Source organism: Natator depressus, chromosome 25, assembly GCF_965152275.1.
Source record: "Natator depressus isolate rNatDep1 chromosome 25, rNatDep2.hap1, whole genome shotgun sequence".
Lineage (NCBI taxonomy): Eukaryota > Metazoa > Chordata > Testudines > Cheloniidae > Natator > Natator depressus.
The window spans coordinates 15,675,491-15,695,271 of NC_134258.1; the positions used below are offsets into that span (position 1 = coordinate 15,675,491).

Genomic DNA, 19,781 nt, shown 5'->3' on the forward strand with positions numbered 1-19,781 from the left:
TGGATCCCCTGGACAGCTGTGCAGAGCAGTCCTGAGCTTCTCAGGAGCCAGGGGGCTGACTCACAGTGACAGGAGAGGGCTGGGTTAGTGTGTCAGGATCTGGGCTCCAAACATAGAAGGGCATGGACAGGTCCCAGCCATCCCTAGCTGGGGACTATGGAAGTCAGTAGTGGGTAGGAACGGACCAGGCAGCCTGCCTGAGAGCTCCCCTAAATACATATGAGCAGTCCTGCAACACCCTCATGCCAACAGGTGGGCCCTGCAGAAGAGGACAGGAGGTAGAGTTTCCAGGACACTATTCAGACACTAACTTCAGTATAACAAGAGTTTATTTCAAAACCTGGAGTTGTACAAAAGCAGAATTAGTCAAAAAAAACAGTTACAGGTATATTAAAAATTTTTTAAAAAAAGCTTGCGTTTCCGGTCCTTAGTGGAGGAAGCTGACTGCATAGCTAAAGTAAACCAGTTAGGGACCTTTTGCTTTGGCTCTGAGCTGGAATACTGTGGCTGTCAGTGGTTTTAACCACCAAGCTGGGGGTGGCCACTTCAGGTAGTTTTAGCCTCAGATCATGGAATGCATCGTTTACTAACGAACGATCAATGGCCAAGATCTCTTGTCAAGTCTGCACAGGGAGCAGTAAGACCAGCCTGAAGCCAAAGGCAGATGCACCCAAGCAGTCTTCATTACAACCTCTTCTTCCCCTGCTAATAGGATTTACCAGCTTTCAGTGCATACCATCAGCAGCATCTTCCTCACTCTGCTAATGGCAGGCAGACCTGTGGCTCTTCCCACTAGGTGCTGGTGAAGTGTTAACAAGGCAGCAAGTCCAGAGGCAACTCCACATACAGCAGGACTAGATTTAAGGCTCTTACCTACTCAGCCTAGTGTCTACAGGCCTCATTGCACACTCTCCAGTGCTGGGCTACGGGACACTGACCATGTCAGCAACTGTATGGCCCTGTGCCTGGCAGCTTTCCCCATTCACCTTTAACTCGGGCAAATATACAGAGAGGGCAATCAAATGCTACTGGGACCATTCTAGCAGCCCCAAAGGCACAAGCCCTTTAAAGATTAAGGCACAGCTTTCTGCATCAGTGGAAGGTTCAATAGGTTTTGCAAGTTTGTCTGGTGCCTGGTAGGGACCAAATTAGATGTGGTGACCAAGACAGTACCATAGGTCTTGCTGCGGTTTATAGAACAGGAGTTCTTCCCTGAGCTCACAGCTCTTGCCCCCTGGCACCTATACAATCCTTGACTCAAGGGAAGAGTCTTCACACATTTAATGTCTCAGAGTGCATTAGACCAGATGCAATGCACAGCCCCAGCAGCAGGCACCCCGGGGGACAACTTAAGGCTCATGGGTGCTGGACAGCAAGGGCTGGGCCTCAGTCTGGGGAGAACAACCCCATTTAATTCAGAAACTGAAGTCCTGGTGACTTTATAACAATGCAGTAGCTGGAGGGTGCCCTCAGATTACCATGGTGTTTAAACCCTTACCCAGAGCAAGATTAAAATGCTTTCCAGTAACCCTAAGAAGCACTTCCCAGTCCTGTTTTCTATTGGCAGGAGTTAGGTGGAGCATGACCATGGTAGCTGCAAGATGAAGGAGCTTGGCTTGTTTGAACCCTATACTCCTGCAGAAGAGTTCTTAACCCTACACCCTCCTCTGCCACCCTTGCCCATGTGCTCAGGAGCTGCTCCGACCCCACATGGCAAGTCCAACCCCCTCGTTTCAGCTCTGGGGCAAGAGGAGTCAGTCCATAAGATGCAGCCGCATCAGGTGGTTTCAAGCGGCAGTGAGCAAACAGGTTCTCAGCTCCACACGAGCGCCAGCCCCACAATAGCCTCTCGGATGCCGATCCGGATGCCCAGGGCTGACGTCCTGCGAGTCTGCAAGTGTCTCAGCCCCACCAGATTGGTATTCTAATAACTGCACCCAGTGGTGCTTCCTTCAACAGGTCATGCAGCGTGGCCGGATGCTGTCTGATGTGGGGTTTGGATCCACCTGAAAAGCCAAGTTAAGAGGAGTTCTACCAGACACCAAAGGGAGAGTTATCCCAGCAAGGGTCCCCTAGCCTGACCCCCCCAGGGATGCTGTACTTACCTCTGAGTACAGTGGAGGAGGACGGTAGCGGAACTCTTGGATGTAAGCAAAGAAAGGGCCTTCCAAGCCATTGCTGAGTTCACCCTGGCAGGGTGGGGACAGGTTCTGCGCAGACTCTTCACTGGACACAACAGATGAATATTCAGGGGGAGCTGGAAGGAGAAGAGGCATTGTGTGGTTAGGCAAGAATCTGCTAGCAAGAGACATGCGGGTAGTTATGTCTGAATTCAGCCACATCCCCTCCCATGGATACCTGGTCCCTGCAGCACCAGGGCGCACAAAGCCACATGCTAGGCAGAGTTCGGGGCAGAGGACAAGGCTACCAGTTTGCCCAGACACTCCCTCCGGGGCAGCTCTCACTTGGAGCTGCCATCCCATGCAGCTGGATCCCAAAGCAGCAAGAACAGATGCTTACCCTCAGGCTCCTCTGGGATCACCATTCTGAGCCAGTCCAGGTTGACGCTGTACTGGCTGCTGATACTGGACGTGCGGCTCCCGAATGGATGCAGTGGGATCGTCCCAATCACAAGTGGTAATTCCAGGAGCAGCTTCGAGGTCCCAGGAATATCGACACAAACCTTTAAGGGGGAGGACACAGGGGTCACTCCTTAGCATTCCCTCAGCCCATGAGGACAGGCAGCACCCCACTCTCCCCAATGGGGGTGGGGTGCAGGCACGGCCTGGCCTGGCCAGCAACAGGTTCCCTTAGTAGGTGGCTAAACCAGGTGCAGGAGGAAGCTGGCAGACAGCCTCTCCAGCAGGAATACAAGGTTTTACCTGCACAGTAAAATACTTAAGTTTGATGGAGTGGGGAAGGAGGGACTGGATATTAGCACAGGGTAAGAACCTAGGAATTCACCCTGCCACTGGACATGTGGCATGGCTCTGTGGGGACAGCTCCCACCCACAGGCATGAGAGGCCCCAGCACAGAAAGGGCACTTCGGCAGAGTGACCAAGCCCCACTCAGTCATGGCTATGTACCAGCTAGGCAGCTGCCAGAGAAGCCCATCAGCCTGTTTATTCAAGGCCTTCTGCTGCAGGTCAGATTTGCTCCACTTCCTACCTTTAGGGCGTATTCCACACGGATAATGCGGCACTGCAGGATTGAGGGGCCCACAGGGGGGATCTTCAGCGCTCGGCCATGCCACACTTCCCTCTTCCCAGCTGCAATGGAGTCGCCTGCTATGCTGGCCACCACAGACTTCTTCTGCTTCTTGGCTCCCCGGGCAATGAACGTCTGAGTCTGGATGATGGCAGCTTTGGGCACGACTGTGCGGGTGCTGCAGTTGTCAATTTCAGCAAAGATGGGGATGACCTCACCTGGCAGGAGAGAGACAGGCTCGATTAAAAAAAAAACACACCGGCCCAGCCTCGTGGTGTGCACTGCACAAGAGAAACCAGGCACGGCTTAGATGCAGAACAGCCTGGGACCGCATTTGTTAAGCTACATCTCGTTCCTGCAATTCCAGCCATCCAGTTATTTGTTCCTGAGAAGCTGCACAGAACAAGGGCATGTCTGAGCAGGGTTCAGGGGCCAGGGCCTCTCTGGAGCTTCACACCAGTATGAAGAGCCCCATCACAACAAAGTGCTAGGAGCCTCGTTGCCATAAACCCTTCAGCTCCTTTCAAGCCCCACTCTGCATTCCCCAGGGCAGTTACGCTCAGCACCCTTTGAACAGCGAGTGGCCTGTTGAGTTACCTGGCGTGTAGCCTTTTCGGTCGATCTTGGCAGATACAGAGACCTGGCCACGGTTGCAGTACCAGGCGCGGGCGAGCTTCTCCTTCACACCTGCCTGAGGAGCCTAGAGGAAGGGACAGAAGTGAGACAAGTTTCAGCTATTTCTAGGCAAGAGTCACCACCCACCTCTACGTCCCAGGATCGCCACACAGCCGGTCCTCTCCCATTCAAGCAGGTTTTATTGCTCGTCTCTAGCCAGAGTTGTGATCAGAGATTAGGCACCCACTGAGCAGAGGGCAAACGTCTCAGGGACTGTTCCTCCTGCATCTTTAGGTCACATCTACCCAGCAAGAACAAACCCCGGCAGTGAGTCTCAGGGCCGAGGTCAACCGACCCAAGCTTGCACACAGGGCTAAGAATAGCAGTGTAGACTTGCCAGCTCCAAGATCATTCCCCAGCCTCGCTGGGGGCCAGAGCCAGGCTCCAGCCCAAGCCCGGATGTCTAAATGGATATTTTTCACCCTGCAGCACAAGTCCTGTGAGCCCAGGTCAGTTGGCCTGGGCTCAGACTCTCTGCCACTGATCTCTTGTTTTGCTGTGCAGAGCCCCCTGCCAGGGCAACAGGTAGGGCGGATGCCGATCTGGCTCCCCATGTTTTTAAGCCAAGGTTTTCAAGCAGGATTGAGAGAAGCTCCATTTGGAGTACCTCTGTTTTGGGGAGCCCAGCAGCAGACGTGCTTTGAGAGGGCAGGTGTTTGCCATGTTCTGAACATCCGGCTCTTTAAAGGTGGCCCTACTGTGTCACTAGTCACTCCTGATCAATCTTAGTCCGAGCTAAGGTCAGCTTGAGCACCCTGGCTCAGGTCTTGGCATATCGCTCTGGCTGCCATTCACTTACCAGCAAGGCCGGGGTGTTGATGTCAATGGGCTCGATCACTGTGAATTCTTTCTTCGCTTTCTTGACAACTGACCAGGGTCTGTGGAGCCTGGCTTTCACCCAGTAGCGCACATTACCATGCCGGCCTTCAAAGGAGGTGGCCAGAGTCCTGCCCGGGGAGAAGCGACAATGGTTAGGGGTGGGTTCCTCCATGGGATTCACAGTGAGACACTTTATCCACCTACAGAGCAAACACCCAGAGCCTGTATATTTAAACTGGGCTCTCTGGGGAGCTGCTGATGTCCTTAACCAGTTGTACTGCCCCCACCCCATCCTGCAGACTCTTGCAATGGTGCGAACGCAACAAACAAACTGAACTTACTCTGGGAGCTGAAACGTGAAGGGGAATTCGTGTTTTCCTGCCTGCAGAACTGTGACTTCACCATTGTCTGGGAGGGAAAACAAGAAAAATTTAAGATGAGTATGATCATATCTTTCTTGCAAGACTTCCTTATCGGAAGAGTGCTGTTTGGCTGTCACTTTACAGGAAGTACAATACAGCCAGCCATTAGACGTACTTTCATTCTGACTCAGAGGAGTCGCTGAACCATTTGACACAGAAAAGCAAAATAAAGACCTGAATTCACAACAGTTGTCACATGGTCAGGATGAGGCTTTGCAGGGTGCCGTTTAGATTGAACACAGAAGAGTCCTCATTTGATAGAGCAATATCAGATTTATTTAAGTGAATATATTTTGACTATTAAGAACCCAGAGGACATTCCGGTGAGCTCCAGGGTTACCACCAGCTACCAAAACCCACACATGCCAAGATCTTCCTCGCCTGCACTGCAGCTCGCAAAAATCCTGCCACGCAATTTCTGCTGACCGACGTAGCTGATGTGCAAACAAACTACTGCCCTGCAGCTCAACACGCACCCGCAATCCCTCTTCAAACACTGCCCAGGAGAGGCGGGACCAGAGAAGGGAAATGTAAAAAAAATTAAAGTCACACCCTGCGGGACGCGCTGCTGCGTTTCGGCGGACACCCACCAGCCCTCTCCCGCGCCTTCCCCGCTCACGTCAGGCGGCGGGGCCGAGACCCGCCCCGGCTGCCGCGCGTCCCCTCTGCCGAGGGCCCGGCCGACGGCTCGCCGAAGCGGGGCAGACGGCAGCGGAGCCGCGCTCCCGGCGCCTTCTCCGGGGAGGGCCCGAGAGCGCCAGCGGGGAGACGCCTCCCGACACAGCCCAGCGCCGGCCGCCTCCCCGGCCAGCCCCGGGCGACGCGACCAGGCGCAGGGGCGACAGCCCGTGCCCGGCCCGAGCATCCCGCCCCGGCCGGCGCCCAGCGGCGCCCCGGGCCCTACCTGGCGGGGCCAGCAGCGTGTCGCGGTGGCTCAGGAACGGCACCTGGTCGCTGTAGCTCTGGGTGTAGGCGGTGCTGGAGCCGGCGCTGCGGGACTCGGTCCAGTGCACCTGGGCGCAGCCCTGGGCGTGCAGCCGCAGGGCGCCGAGGCGCGCCTCCCCGGCCAGCTCCAGCACCACCCGGCCGGACACGGCCTCGCCCGCGCTGAAGACGGGCGGCGAGTCCAGCTCGGGGCAGTCGAGCAGGACGCAGAAGCGCCGGAGCCGGTCGAAGAGCATCGCGGGGCGGGCGGGGCAGGGCGAGCAGCGGCCGGACGGAGCAGCCTGTGGGAAGCCGCGGCCCCGGGGCCCTTTAAATGCCATGTGGCTGGGCCGGGCCGGGCCGCCCCTCGCCCGCCGCCCAATGAGCCGCCGGCCCGGGCCGCCGCCGGCCTATCCCGGGCGGGGGCGGGCGGGGGGCCGCCCCGCTGCCGGGGAGATTGATGGGCCGAGCCGTGCGAACCCAAGCGCTGAGTTGGGTGGGGGGCGGCCCGGGGAGAGCAGCCCCCCAGCCCGGCCCCCCTTGTTGGGGCTTTGCCGGCAGAGCCCGGGGGTGCAGCACCCCCCCCCGGAGATCAACTTTCCCCCACTGGGCAAAGCCGCCGCGATCTCCAGCGCTCCGCTGCCCTGGCGGTCCCCAGCTCCCGGGCCTGCCCTGCCCGGCCCTGGGCTTGCTGGGAAGCGGGGCTCTGGCTGCAGGCTGGGCAGGCTCCAGCGGGAATTGCTGTCCGAGGAGAAGGGCAGATTCCCGCAGACACCCAGTACAACTCGCTCTTTCTTTTTAAACGTGACAAGAGAACCACTAGGAAACAGCCCCTTGCATGGCCGGTTATCGCCCCAGCACTGTGCCCTGATGCTGGGAGCAGAAGCCCATAACAGTGATCCCCCCAGGCGAGGCTGACCCTCCGCTGATCACTTCCTGGGCCCCTAGGTCTAGACAAAGGATGGCCAGAAACCAAACAGGGGGATTCTGAAACCATCTCAATTCTGGACATGCCACATCCTGTCCATGTGTCCCCTGTCCCCAGGCCCAGCTTCAGCCACCTCCCCTGACCCCTCCATCCACTCAGTGCTAGCTAATGCCCCCTGCTCCTCCACCTCCAAATTCCCAACTGTCCGTCCTACGGTCCAGTAACGCACAAGCTACAGTACAGGCCACGCTGAGAAACCCTCCTGCCCCTCTGCATTTGCTGTTCTGCTGCATCCCCACCTGACTTCACAGAGTCAAGTGCAGCTGTCCCACCTGCATTTGATGCCACAGTTTAAATGCACAAATGCTCAAAAGCGAAGCACTGGGCCAAGCCCAGAACACTGCAGATTGGCAGCCCGATTGCAGGCAAGAAGTCAGCCCAGTCAGCATTCGCTCTGGTGCGACTGGGCACACAGGAGTGTGTTTGCGGGGCACAAAGAGGAGTTTCAGGATGTAAGTGTTTGATGCTTTCAAAAGAAATAACCCAGCAGCTCCCCATTCCCACTTCAATTTAGCTGATCCCAGTGTCCCGACAACTTGCACTCGGTACAGTATTGACCAAAATCCATTTTCCCAGAAGCCTGGTTGACAAGATTGATGCTATGGGGCTTCTCACTAGGGAACTGAGTGGAACAGCTCAGCTTAGCTGCTCCTCATTTTGCTCCTTGGCCCATGTGCTTGTACAGCAGAAGGAGACACCCACTCTTCTCCTAAGAGCAGGGGTGCTGATGGTACAACCTTAGGCACTGAACTCAATACCTACCACAGCCTGATTTACCACACTGGAGCTGCAGAGAGAACCACTCTGGGAGAAAACCACGTTATACGCTTCCAGGGCTGTAAAGTGGTGTGTTTTACCCATAACTCTTGCAATTAATTACTGAGCAATTTGTCTTGCTTGTGTTTTTAACCAGGCCAAGTCCAGTGCTGTACAAGGTTTGTAAGTGGCCTATCTCTGTCCTGCGCTTCAAGTCTACAACGCCCAGGAACAATTAAACAATCTCGCGTGTAAATGGAGTGCCCCACTACCCAGGACAAACACGCACCAGTTGTTTATGGTGTTCAGCAAAAGGTAGAACAGTGGGGTGCTGGAGGCTCTGTGCATACCGAGTTGATCCTTGGTGCAGGTACCTCTGTTATTAATCATGCAAAGACACGTGCCTGGCTGTAAAAAGTGACCAAAGGCAGTAAAATGGCCCAGGACTTCTAAGGGATTAAAGCAGCTCCAGCAGCTTTCACTTTAATGATTACTATTAATTTGTTAAGCATCAAGTGTGCTCTGCCCCCAGGCCTGGAGGTGGTGGTGGGCCAACGAAGACAAGTTCCTCATCATTGGCTGGAGAAAGCATGACTATAATATAGCATCACTTCAGGCCATGCTGTCCAGGACCTGCCCCTCCAGAACTCCTGCTTTGAGTGCGTTATTCTCTCAGCCATTGCAGATCATGTTGGGCTGAAGCCATGTCAGGCTTGGTCAGCTCGGAAAGCTCGATGTTGAATTCCTTCGAAGGTTTCTGCCTGATCCAGCAACAGGGAAAGGGCCTGTTGCTTTGTTACATGTATGTGCAGTGCCCAGCACAGGGGTCTACCCGCAGGCAGGGGTCTACCCACCACCAACATGCAAACAGCAATACAGATTGCACATGGTTCAGCCCCTGCAATGGGAGTTTGCATGTGAATTCCATTAGGAATGGGGTGTGTGCCACAGCATGGGAAGGGTTAATTTGCGACAGCCAGCTCTGGGAGGCTCCTTGTCATCCCTATGGGTACCTCAGGATACAATCATTCCTCACTCCCACGGAGACACACTTGCTGTCCCGTTTTAAGGCCGGAGACACTTCCCAGTGCAGTCAATGCAAAGACTTGCACTGACTTCGGTGGAAGTTCGATTGGGCCCTTGTAAAAGATTGAGAATTTCCCCACTCTGTCTATGGCCCCCATGCCCCTGCATCTGATCCAGACAATCTTTGAGGGAAGCACTGTCTGCATGTTAGAGATGGGGAACTGAGTCACGGAGAGACTTTAGTTCTGTCTGCAATGCAATCAGAGGGCAGGGGGCGTGATCGTAGCACATGTGAGGCAGGCCCGAGCTACCTAGTGTGGGTATCAATAGCAGTGAACCCACTTCCCTAAACTCTGGACCATCCTTCCTGTCCGTAGCTCCTTGTATGCTGTCTCTCCAGAGAGCATTCTCTGTCCCATGCATTTCACTGGCCCCTCACAGTGTCTGTGCCTGGGTTCACAATGGGGGTAGGCACAGATGCATTGAGAGGCAGGGAATTTTCCAAGCTGCATCGCGTCTCTGAGGGTGGGACTGAGCTCCGCAGCTGAGCCTGTTGTCACTGCCTGTCTGCTGAGGTGAGCATGATGCTGCCAGGGAAGGTGGAGGAACAGTTTTCCCTGCAATGTTATTTCACTAGGCAAGGGTCCCATTGACATGAATGGAATGTCGCACATCTGATTTCAGAAGACTTTACCAATGGGAAAAGCAACATTGTCTTGGTGTGACTCACCACTCTTGCATCCTATGGCAGCCTGGGGCAGCAGTGTTATGACACATCAACTTTGCTAATCCGTCCACTCTGGTTCACCTATAGGACTACAATTCTAGCAGGCTGGGCAATGTAAAGGTATCTATAGGCCTGCACCAGGTGCTCTGCACCTGACTCCTCTGTGAGCCCCCTCAATTTCAAGGGGCTGTGAGAAAGCCACTGTTCTGTACAGTGTGCTGTGGAGTAGGGATCCAAATCTAACTGCAGGAGTTTGGAGGAGTAAGAGGCCTTTCCTCTTACTGCCCTGATAAGTGTAAAGCAATGCACATTGGAAAAAATAATCCCAACTATACAAACAAAACACTGGTTCTAAATTACCACCCAAAAAAAGAGATCTTGGAGTCACTGTGGATAGTTCTCTGAAACCTTCTGCTCAATGCACACCAGTGGTCAAAAAGTCTAACAGTAAGTTAGGAACAATTAAGAGAGGGATAGAAAATATCATATTGCCACTATATAAATCATAGTGTTGTGTCCAGTTCTGGTCACCCCACCTCAAAAAGGATATTGTGGAACTGCAAAGGGTTCAGAGAAGGGCAACAAAGATGATCAAGGGGATGGAACAGCTTCCATACAAGAAGAGATTAAAAAGATTAAGCTGTTCAATTTAGAAAACAGACAACCAAGGGGGAATATGATGGAGGTCTATAAGATCATGAATGGTGTGGAAAAAGTGACTAGAAGTGTTATTTACCCTTTCCCACAATATAAAACTGGAGGTCACTCCATGAAATTAATAGGCAGCAGGTTTAACACAAAAAAGAGGAAGTACTTTTTCATACAATGCACAACTAACCTGTGGAACATGTCAGGGGATGTTGTGAAACCAAAAGTATAACTGGGTTCAAAAAATAATTAGATCAATTCATGGAGGATAGGTCCATCAATGGCTCTTAGCCAAGATGATCAAGGACACACAACCCCATCCTGTGGGTGATCCTAAACTTCTGACTGCCAGAAGCCAGGAGCAGAAGACAGGGATGGATCGCTCCATAATTACCCTGTCGTGTACACCTCCGCCGAAGGTCTGGTGCAGGACACTGTCAGACAGGATACTGGAGAAGATGGACCATGGTTGGAATCAGTCTGGCAATTCTCATGTTCTTATGCCCTTCTGGCCACCACAGATAGCCCATTTCAACCTCTAGGGCATGTAAATCATGTCAGAGATAACCCATCTGCTTATTAATTAGCATTTGTAAAGCACTTTGAAGAGGAGAGCGTGATATATGTGTTCAGCATTGTGATCTAATGGGCATATTACCTAATTAGGAGCAGTAAATTTGGTGCAGCAGCATCATGTGTAAAAGATTCTTTTAGAAAATCGTTGGAATCTGTATGAGTTGAGGAAAAGGCAGAGACCTTTTAAAGAACAAATAAGAAAATTTAAGACAAAACTAGTTCAGTTAAGGTCCCCACGGAGTTCTCCACCGGGGCTACACCCACCCAAATCTGTGTTGGTCCGTCCGTTAATTCCCTAACACACACACATTAAATGGGAGTTAAGTGTGTATCAGTAATTTCACGGTACATGGCAGTGCCCGTGTACTTATCCTAAAGACAGGTGCTGACGCAGTCAATTCCTTGAGAAAGTCAAACATAAAAGAAATCGCAACATGTGAAGGATCCAAATGCACAGTGGAGGCCCCCAAAGAGCCCTAGCTGCCCCTCAGAGTGACACCAGGCGATTACCATGGGATAAATAGCATTTGCACTCCCATGGTAAAGGAAGCTGGTTTTTGATCTTCTCCCTTTCCTCCCAGTGTCGCAGGTTTCCCCGCTCACTGATCACACCTTGTGCAGAGGAAAGAGGTTGACTTTTCTCCCTGTGCTCAGACAGGATCCCAGAGATCCCTGAGCCTGAGTCCCGTTGGTGGTGACGGTGCCATTGACAGTGAATGTGCTCTCCCCATGTACAAAAGGGAAAAACGTCACTAGCAGGCAGCGCCTCGGCAGTGCCTGGCTTTGCGATTAGTCCCACTGCTCCCACCAGGGCTTCACACAGACCAGGCACTGCCAAATCACAGGGATTTTCTGTCTAGTGCACAGCTTTAGCATATGCCGCAGCCTGCACCACCACCCAGCGGGAGCCGCGGGGCAAAGCAAGCCCAGCTTCCCTCTGCTAGCAACACTCAGAGGGAGGAACCAAAAGGTGACTTTGCCTTGGTGTTTCAGGGCAGGGAACCAGAGGCACCTAGTGGCCAAACAGCAGAGTCACACGATTAGAGCAGTGAGCTATCGGTCTCCAGACACAGGTTGGCCCATCGGGGGCCTTGACCAAAGTTTCGTTGACATAACTATAGCAATCAGGGGCGTGAAAAAGCCACACACCACTAGCCAACGCAGCTGTGCCAGCAAAACTCCCAGCGTAGATGCGGCTACGCTGACAGAAGAGGGCTTCTTTCGGCATCACTAAGGTCATCTGGGGCAGAGCACCCAGGCCCATATTTCCTGTGCCCAGGTGCTACCCTGCCCCCTAACCAGGACACACCTGTGCAGGCCGAGGAGGACTGAGACCCTGTGACAAGATGCAATCATGGAAGGGGAGGGAGAGGCCCGCCACCCAATATGCAGATCCAATGCCGGGCGTGTGCAGCAGTGCTCTCTCCACCCACGGGGCTGGGCCCTTGGAAAGAGCCCACCAGGGTTCTGCCAATTATCAAGGGGCAGCTCTGACTCAAATGCAATGGAGTTTCCTGTGAGAGCCTGCGAGAGACACCGAGCCCAGCTCCCTCCTGCCTGGCACCTCGGGACACCAATGCAAAGCAGGTACCAAAAGCTGCCACGTCAGAAAGGCAGTGTGCCATGCCCACTTTGCACAGGAGGCCCAATTCTGCATCGCCCTGCCGCTTCTCCAGGCACCTGCACCAGTGCAACACCAGTGGAAAACACCCCCAGCTCACTTCACCCCACACTGCTCCCTTTGCATTGGTATAAATGGAAACACAAGGTGCAGGGCAATGGAGAACCAGGCCCAACAGATTAAGTGGCTTCAACCTGAGTGGGAGTCAGGACTCCTGGGTCTTATTCTCGATTCTGCAGGGAGAAGAGGACCTAGTGTCCCTAGCTGGGTTCTTCAACGAAGCTACAGTCCATTTTTGGTGCCTATGTGACTTGCCTGTGGCCATGATCCTGCAGACACCAGGTGAGCAGACCCACTGAAATCACGTGCTCAGCATTACACCCACATCTGAGTGTTTGCACCAGCAAGGCCCTCGTCTCTCTGTGTCACTGGTTCCTTGGCTGTAAAGAGCATATCGTGAAACCCAGACCCAGGGTGACATTGTCAAAACTAACATAGGCACTTAGGGGCCAAAATCCCATTGAAATGCAATTAAATGTGGGCTCCTAAGACACTGAGGTGCTTTTGAAAATGTTACCCTTAGACTGATCTCTTGGGCGCAGGGCCGGCTTTGCTGGAGCTTTGTGCAAGGCCCAGCACGGTGGGGCCTGCCCTCCAGGCACTACCACAATGCAGCTAATAAACACCTCCAGTGCTACACCCCACGTAAAGTGCTTTGGGATCGCGATGGCAGAGCTGGGAAAGGGCAGCTTTGGGCACAGGCTCTCTCTAAATACCCGGTGTGTTATTTCATGCAGAAGAATCCAAGGAGATTCCTGTTTCTGCCTCTGCCCGCTGAGCCCCCTCTGTCCGTCTGCTTAAGGCAGTTACACAGCAGGAGCCTAACTGCCCCCACACTCAGTCCGAACAAAGGGTTCCCCAAAGGAGGCACACGCCAGACCAGAGCCAACAACCCAGCTGCCTCCTGCACATTGCCTGCCAGCCAGCCTGCCAGGGGTAAGTGACCCCGGCACAGGGCACCATGTGGGGAGGAAAGTTGGGGCTCTCAGGCTGGGCTTTCCAGAGGAATTGGTACAACTGTACATCGTCCCCTTAGCACACAGCTTCGCAGGGCCGCCTGAGCAGCCCGGGGGCGGGGGGGGGGAGGGAGGAAATGCTGCTGCTCTGCAGGCTGGAAAGAGGATCGGAAAAGAGAAGGAGAGAGGATGTAAACCCGGAGTTCAGCTGGGCCAGTGCAAACCGGGGGAACCACAGGACACAACCCCCCTGCACGACGGGCTGTGGGTGCAGCCATGCTCCCCGCACAGATCTCCCCAGGCTCAGCTCCCTGGCTGGGAGCCTGGCTGCCCGCGGGAGGAGCTCTAAGGTGCTCAGAGCTCAGCAGGAAGCCCAGCCCCCAGCCCACAGAGGGCTCTGCTCTGCATTGTTACCATGGCACCTGCTGCATTCTTTTTTTAAAACCCCGGGCAACCAGGAGATCTCACCAGGAAGCCGCAGCTGCTGCAGGAGAAGCAGGGAGAGGCCACGTGGGTGGTGCACAGAGGGCTGACGACAGGCACTTCTGCACCCCCCGCAGTCCACATGAAGGGACTGGGGCCCCTGCAGCTCTCCTGACGATGGGGTACGAGCGCTGGGTGGGGCCCCATGGCCGCAGTCTTGACTGCACACTGCCTGCTGTAGCATGTCTCTCGCCTCCTCGTGTCCTTCAGGAAGCAGCAATCACATACCCGGTGCCCCAGGGAGAGCACAAACCCAGCACACGGTCATAGCCAATAAAATCACCAACCCTGGGGTCCGGCAAACCCCACCGCAGCTCCCCACGGGGCCTGGCTAAACCTTCCCGCCCCAGTGGGTGAGGCCAGGGGCCAGCAATGAAATACTCATCTCAGCTCCAAGCTGCACCACAGCAGGGTCCTGCCCGGACAGAGCAACTGATCTTATTGCTCCAGAGTCTGGCTACGTGCTTCCCCCGCGGCTCCAGGGGGCGCTTGCAACATGCGAACCAAGCCACGAAATCTAAACACAGACAGCAGCTCACAGCTTCCCAGGGGAGAATCACAGCGGGTATTAATGGGGAACAAAACTCACCCCATCATCCTCCTAGCTCCTGAAATCACCCTCACCGCTACATGCAAACAGGAGAGCACCGCCCTGTGCGAGCTCATGGTGGGGCCTCTCCCCAACCCCCTTATCCACTCACCCTCCTTTCATTGTAACTTATATAGTGGCAGTGTAGGAGCCAGAGCCCCTGCTCAACGGGGAAGGAAACCAAGGGCTGGATTCACCAGGATGCTGCACAGGGCAGCCAGCGTGAACCAGCAAATCTGGCCCTACGCGCTTACCTGAAAGAAAAACAACTCACCAAAGGATCGAACACGATTCACCCCACCTGGGACAGCGATTCCTCGCATCCCACATCTGATTATTCAGTTTTGTTTAACACATTCTTCTAGCCAGAAATATCACTTGTGTCTTTCTGGGATGAGCAGCTGGTTCCCATGGCCAGAGATCTGCAAACTACATGCTTGGCAGTCACATGTCTACTCCCAGTTCAACCCCTGCAGCCCCCTGGCCACTGTGTGAATTCACAGGGATTGGCTCCCTCCACCTGGCACCTGGGTCAGCATTTACACTTCAGCAAAATGCCAACATTCACAGTGCCGGCTGGGGAGAATCAGGTCGACTGGGATACAGAACAGGGCTGCCCTTTGGGCCATCACTGCCATGGGTATCTCCTGGGCAGAGACTCCCTGGGGAGAACATCTTCATTACACAAGGCAAAGCTAACGGCTTGATCGCTGTTAATGAGTACAGAACCCCTGTGCTATTGGTCCTGTCCATCCTAGCTTGGCTGCATTGTGCTGGGTGGGTCTGAGCAGGCCGGGTCTATTAAGCTGACTAAGGGTGAAGTCCAGGAGGGGTGTATTGGGCCAGAGCCATGGAAGAACAACAAATATTTGCCTGCCAGCTAAGTGCTCCATTCACACCTGAGAAGACTTCGCTGTTTACCTTTCACTGTACAATCAAAGCAAGAGCCGGGGCAGCTTTGTGTGTCCCAGGGCCGAGCCCCTGGTACAGAGATTTGGTCCAAAGAGGCCTCCTGCCGGGCAGCAGAGAGCACTCCCTCAAGGGGATGCCAGCGTGGGAGCAGGTGAGTCAGAGGCACTTTGTGAGTGCCTTTGGCTTTCAATGGGAAATGGGGCTTAAGTCCAGTAAAGCCAAGGGCACTTGTACTCATAAGTCAGTTAAGCATTTTGAACCCCCACCCCACCATCTCACAGGGCAAACCTGCCCTTACAGGAGCTGTGGTGATGAGCACTCCAGGGCCGGAGCTTGCTAGCAGCATCTTTGTGAAAGGCCTGAAGCCAAAGAGCCCCCCTGGAGTGACCCCTGTGAAATCCCCTCTGGTGCCCTGGGTCATGCCCTGGCCTCTCCCAGCTCCACAGAGCCAGGGGTCTTTTCTCACAGAGCTCTTGTGAGAGAGCTTTCATTGCTGCTCCCTGCCAGGTGCGGGAGAGGCACCACGACAGGGGGTGGGGGGTCATGCTGGCCCTGCTCTGAGGTTTGGCATCTCCTGTCTCCAGGGCCTGGCAGAGGAAGGTTTCCTGGGAAGTGCTATCAGCACGACAGCTTGCCCACCTGCATTAGCCAGTGCCGGACTAGGCTCCATGGCTGATTTAGAGTTTGGAACTGCCCAGAGCTAGAGCATCACCAGTGCTGCCCTGAGCATGAGCCAGGCATCATCTGCCCCCCTGTGAGAGCCCAATGCCTAGCTCTCCTTGGCGAGGGTTTATTTCTGTAAGAGGCCCGTGGGCAGGGAGAGGCCAAGGGACCATTCATCGTTTGCAGGGTTTAATACTGAGCTAATGTCACTCCCCCTCCACATGGGGCAGGGAACAGCCCCTGAAAGGGCCAATTCAAGCTACTGGAAAACGGGGCTCAGGAAGGATCCCCAGCCGCTGCACGTCTGGCACCACCATACTCTAGCTGGAGTCACATCTAGACTCCCCACAGCTGGAGGGTCTGACTGCATTTGACCCAGACACCCTATTTCAGAGAAGTAAAATCCTTGGCCCTGTGACGAGCTAGTCCAGGCAAAACTCATGTTGTTCGATCCTGCCTTCCCGCCCATGCAGAGATGGTGGGAAATCTTTCATGAAGCGGGCAAGCTCTTACCTGTCTGCAGAAATGGAAAAATGCTGATTGCCTTGGGCAGATCACACCTCCACAAGTGCCATTGCACTGGAGGTACGGAGCTACACCAGAGACGTGTGCAGGCACCATCCCCTTCCCAGCTAGAGCCTGGCGCAGGACATCGAGATCCCCGTTCGCCTCCCCGTTCTGGAGACCAGAGTAAATGACTTGGGCAGTGAAAGGGGAGAGCCACGGCTTTCCAAAGTTAGCCCCTGGGGCGTGTTCACCCAACAGCGGCTCCCGTGGGGCTCTGCAGAGCAGACACTGGACCAAGATCCCTCAGGGTCACCTGGCACTGCTTCCTCTCTCAGCCCCATCACACACGGCAAGGAGCACAAGACCCTCCCCGGGGAACAGAACCAGGCTGGACAAACCTGGCCCTTCCCCTCCACAGCAGGCCACGTACCACGTACAAGCAGCTAAGGGGGGAAGACGTGAGGGAAACGCCCTGCTCAGGTGCCAGGACAGCCTCCCGGCAGACTGGCAGGGCTGGGCACGGCGACACAGACAGCGAAGGGGGGACGATGTGGCCCCAGGGGCGCCAAGGACACGCTCCCATGGGCGGGCAGGGCTGGGCACCGGAGAGCGGCTCTGCCAGGCCAGGGACTCACCGCGGATGAGCTGGTAGCGCGCCCTGAGGTAGGGCTCGTAGGCGGTGTAGTCGCTGTAGACCGTGTTCATGCCCACGCTCCTGCTCTCCAGCCAGTGCGCCGTGGCCAAACCCCGGGCGCAGACCTCCAGCGCTCGCACCTTCAGGACCTTGCTGAGCTCCAGCACCACCTGGCCGGAGAGCAGCTCCCCGCCGCGGTACACCCCCTGCGCCGGGCCGCCGGCCAGCTCCAGCGCGAAGCTGCGGATCTTGCCCAGGTGCTGCATGGCCGGCGCCGGGCCTGGCAAGCTCCTGTCCCCCGGGGCCGGCTCTCCCCGGCGGGGCTAGGGCTCCGGAGAGCGAGCTCGGCCCCGCGGAGTCCCGGCTCCGGCGCAGGGCGCCTCAGCTTATCGCTGCGCCCCAAGCTCCGCACCAGGCGGCCCCGGGAGGGACGCGCGCCGCCGGCCACACCTCCCCGCTGCGCCGCGCAGGGACCTCCCGAAAAGCGCAGCAGCCCCGCCCCGCGGCTGGCCCCGGCTCCCTGCTCTCCCGGCGCTAATGGCCATTTAAGGCCTTTTCCTCTCTCCGCTTTGCCCTGAGCCCGGGTCCGCTTCCTGTCTCCTCTGCCTTCCAGGGCAGCAGCCCAGGAGTGAACCCAGCACGGCGCAGCCCTGGTCAGCGGTACAGCTCAGAGCACTGTACATGGCTCCCATTTTACACATGGGAAAACTGAGGCACTGGGTGGGGACGCGCCTTTGCCCAGGATCACCCAGGCCAGTGGCACAAGTGGGGATAGAATCCAGTTGCCCTGATGCTGGGTCCAGAGCCCTGCCCAGGGAGCAGGCCGCTGTCCTAGTGTTGCTGTTGTGTGTTGTTCACAAGAACCAGGCTGGGCACAGAATCCTGGCCTGGCCCAGGATGTGTGTAAACGTGTAGGGAGAACACAGTGCCAGTAGCCCTGCTGAACGAGGCAAGAGGCAGGTTTCTGGAGGATTTTTTCAGAAGCCCCTCTAATCGAGGCTGGCTCTTAAATGGGCCCGTCACTGTGGTATCTGAGCACTTTCCAGCACTGAACGCCCTGGCCTGGGTTTCTGCGTAACTTCAGTCATGTCCGCATGAAGCCAGCCAGGGAACACCCAGGGCACATTACTTATTTTTAATCTCAACTCGCCCTAACGCAGCTCCCCTTATCTCTGCAGCACAGAAGCAGCTGGCACGTAGCTGCTACGTGCCGACTGCTCCAGCACAGGGGAGGGGGCGGTGCATTGGCTGCACAACACATTTTGCTTTTGCAGATTGAAAGTCACCGCTGGAATCAAACCAGGATTGTGGCCAGCCTTTCCTCCGCCACGCACAGGCCATGCCTGCACGTGCTCTTGGGGAGCAGAACATGGAAGAACTTCGGGGGGTGGCTCCAAGGCAGAACCCATTCCCTCAAGAGCCAAGTGTCATTTCACAGTCTAAAATTAGGTCCAAATCCTGCTGGGAAAGACGGCAGCATGTAAGAAGCCCCAGTGGGTTAGCAACCACCACCAGCCACAATTAGGTGTACCCCCCGGACACGGCTTCCGCAGACACCAGCCTCACCCAGCTCCATGGAGACATGTTCCAGATGCTAGCAAATCTCTCCAGCTCAGCCCCTCACTCACAATAGGCCCTGGACCAATCTCCAGCCCAGCTGGGCCAGATTGGTGGGGGTGGGAGGGGAGGTGATTAGTTATTATTTGGTAGGAGTATTTATTGCTACAGCAGCACAGCTGGGGATGCTACTTCACAGTCAGGTAAAATACATGGGCCAGCTCCTCAGGTGGTATAAATGATTTATATCAGCAGGGGATTTGGCCCACATTCCCTACCTCAGGGACTATACAATCCAGACAGCCTGGAGTATTGTATCTCATGTTAAAAATGAGGCTAAGTTAACGAACCAGGAAAGAGCAACCCTTGGCGCTCTCTCCTTCTGTGTAAGCAGGTAAATATCCCTAGAGAACGTTCCTACATAGCCCGCTGTCCCCATGAATCCTCAGGACAGCTGGTCTTAGCTTTTCATCACAAATCTAGGTTCTGGCTGTTTCACACCACCAGCCCTGTCCTGTCCCATGAGATGCAGGATTCCTAAGGAATTCACATCTTCAGGCATAAAACCAGAGCTTTCCTAGGGGTCTGTAGCTGGTGATGGGAACAGAGCAGCCTCAAAATCTCCCAGAGCTTTAACATGTTTAATGTGGAGGGTCTTGTCCACATGAGAGTTGCAGTAGTTTGAAATGGTTTAGTAAACCACAGTCTGATTACTCTGTGTGGTTGCTTTTATACATCCATGGAAGAGCATGAGAAGGGGGAGCTGGCATGGCAGCACCCGACCCCTTACTCTGCTTCCACGCACCAGGGAGCAGACTAAAAGTACAGCACTGAATCAGCATTAAAATCCTCATGCTGAGAAGGTTTAGTGCAAACTCAGCATCCAGGCGAAAACAGTGAGCTACAAACTCAGTAGAAAAGACACTGCCCTGGAGAACAGCCCTGCCACCTCCTTAGCCTTGGGTTCCTCTTTGCACTAGTATTCACCGACCTTGTGCGAAGCCCTTGTGCTGCAATGCAGCCAGTGCTC

At 55.1% G+C, this 19,781-nt stretch overlaps 1 protein-coding gene across 3 annotated transcripts; it reads right to left on the reverse strand.

Annotated features, from left to right (window-relative positions):
- Nucleotides 1-339: 339 nt before the first annotated feature.
- ARRDC2 (arrestin domain containing 2) lies at nt 340-17,637 on the reverse strand. Of its 3 annotated transcripts, none has more exons than XM_074939702.1 (8): nt 6,029-6,305; nt 5,044-5,110; nt 4,683-4,830; nt 3,806-3,908; nt 3,170-3,426; nt 2,521-2,683; nt 2,106-2,257; nt 340-2,006 (listed from the first exon to the last, which is right to left on the reverse strand). In XM_074939702.1, exons 1-8 carry the CDS (start codon nt 6,303-6,305, stop codon nt 1,953-1,955), a joined length of 1,221 nt encoding a protein of 406 aa, XP_074795803.1. In that variant the 3' UTR covers nt 340-1,952. The 3 variants fall into 3 exon arrangements, with proteins under 3 accessions (XP_074795803.1, XP_074795804.1, XP_074795805.1); XM_074939703.1 differs by lacking the exon at nt 6,029-6,305 and adding an exon at nt 17,196-17,637 and having other exon boundaries at nt 341-2,006; XM_074939704.1 differs by lacking the exon at nt 6,029-6,305 and adding an exon at nt 12,706-12,782 and having other exon boundaries at nt 342-2,006.
- Nucleotides 17,638-19,781: the final 2,144 nt, after the last annotated feature.

What these genes read in the sequence shown, in the direction of transcription:
- ARRDC2 (XM_074939702.1), bottom strand. Translation starts at nt 6,305, where the DNA reads ATGCTCTTCGACCGGCTCCGGCGCTTCTGCGTCCTGCTCGACTGCCCC. An exon ending in CACGCTGCTGGCCCCGCCAG is followed by an intron (nt 5,111 to 6,028) that starts GTAGGGCCCGGG and finishes TTTCCCTCCCAG; the next exon opens with ACAATGGTGAAGTCACAGTT. An exon ending in GTGTGGAATACGCCCTAAAG is followed by an intron (nt 2,684 to 3,169) that starts GTAGGAAGTGGA and finishes TCCCCCTTAAAG; the next exon opens with GTTTGTGTCGATATTCCTGG.